The following is an 819-nucleotide window of genomic DNA, read 5'->3' as shown; positions in this document are numbered from 1 at the left end:
CCCCCCCCCCCCCCAGTCTACTCCTAATCAATGCTGGGCTGTTCGGCCCGCGTGCCATTCCCACAACGAATCGACCAAAATGTCATTTTCTCATAACCACACAATAGTAAATTTATAGATATGAATACATGTCATCATCATAAGACATAAAAACCGAATCATACCAAAGAAACGGGGTTTGTCTAATAACAATACACAAGTAGCATCAATCTTATTATTACCAAATGTTTTTTCTAATGTCTTCAGTACATCTTTTCCTTTTCTTTATTCGCCACATCTTTAAACTAACACAGTGAGCCAAATCAGAGCTTCGACGTCACGGAGGGTTTAGGAGGTCTTGCCTCTCTTAACAAGGCCTCTTGCGTTAGCGATACAACCAGCTGTTTCACATATCCAAAAAAAGATATAGGAATTACATATTTTTCCCTTTTTCATCCCCTAAAAAAACATTTGGCAATTCGAAATTTTGACGCTTTGAAAAAGAATTATATCATATGTCAAAATCAGTGTTCTCAGATTAAAAAAAAGATGCTAGTAAAGGAGTGCCTACCTCTCCTTTTCGGTTGAACATTTCACCAGTGACAAAACCCCTGGTCATGTGCGCAGTTGGACTAACAATCTGCAGCAATAATCATCGTAGTAAGAGGGTCAATGTTAGACGCCTAACATGTCTATTAGAGATTTCAATGTTTCTTTTGTTCACAAGAAACAAAAAAAAAAAGGATATAAAAAAAAGCTACCACAAAAAGTAACCAGTCATCAGCTCTTAGAGGTCGGTGAAACCACATCCTGCAAACCAAAAAAAAAAAAAAAAGAGAG

The 819-nt window shown here is 37.5% G+C and overlaps 1 protein-coding gene across 2 annotated transcripts in view; it reads right to left on the bottom strand.

Moving 5' to 3' along the window:
* Positions 1-70: 70 nt before the first annotated feature.
* Positions 71-819, bottom strand: part of LOC106343572 (acyl-CoA thioesterase 2) — a 3,562-nt gene continuing 2,813 nt past the window's right edge. Inside the window, exons 15-17 of one of the 2 annotated variants that reach the window (XR_001269981.1) lie at positions 741-812; positions 551-619; positions 71-380 (exon numbers count right to left, since the gene is read on the bottom strand). Coding sequence is in view for 1 of the 2 variants with exons in the window: in XM_013782823.1 (XP_013638277.1) it covers positions 303-380; positions 551-619; positions 741-789 (196 nt within the window). In the remaining variant the exon portion in view is untranslated. The remainder of the gene's footprint in view (positions 381-550; positions 620-740; positions 813-819) is intronic. The other variant, XM_013782823.1, reaches the window with a different exon arrangement.

Source organism: Brassica oleracea, chromosome C5 (genome assembly GCF_000695525.1).
Source record: "Brassica oleracea var. oleracea cultivar TO1000 chromosome C5, BOL, whole genome shotgun sequence".
NCBI classification, from domain to species: domain Eukaryota; kingdom Viridiplantae; phylum Streptophyta; class Magnoliopsida; order Brassicales; family Brassicaceae; genus Brassica; species Brassica oleracea.
The sequence above is the reverse complement of the archived record's forward strand: the minus strand, read 5'-3'. Positions and strand labels throughout refer to the sequence as shown.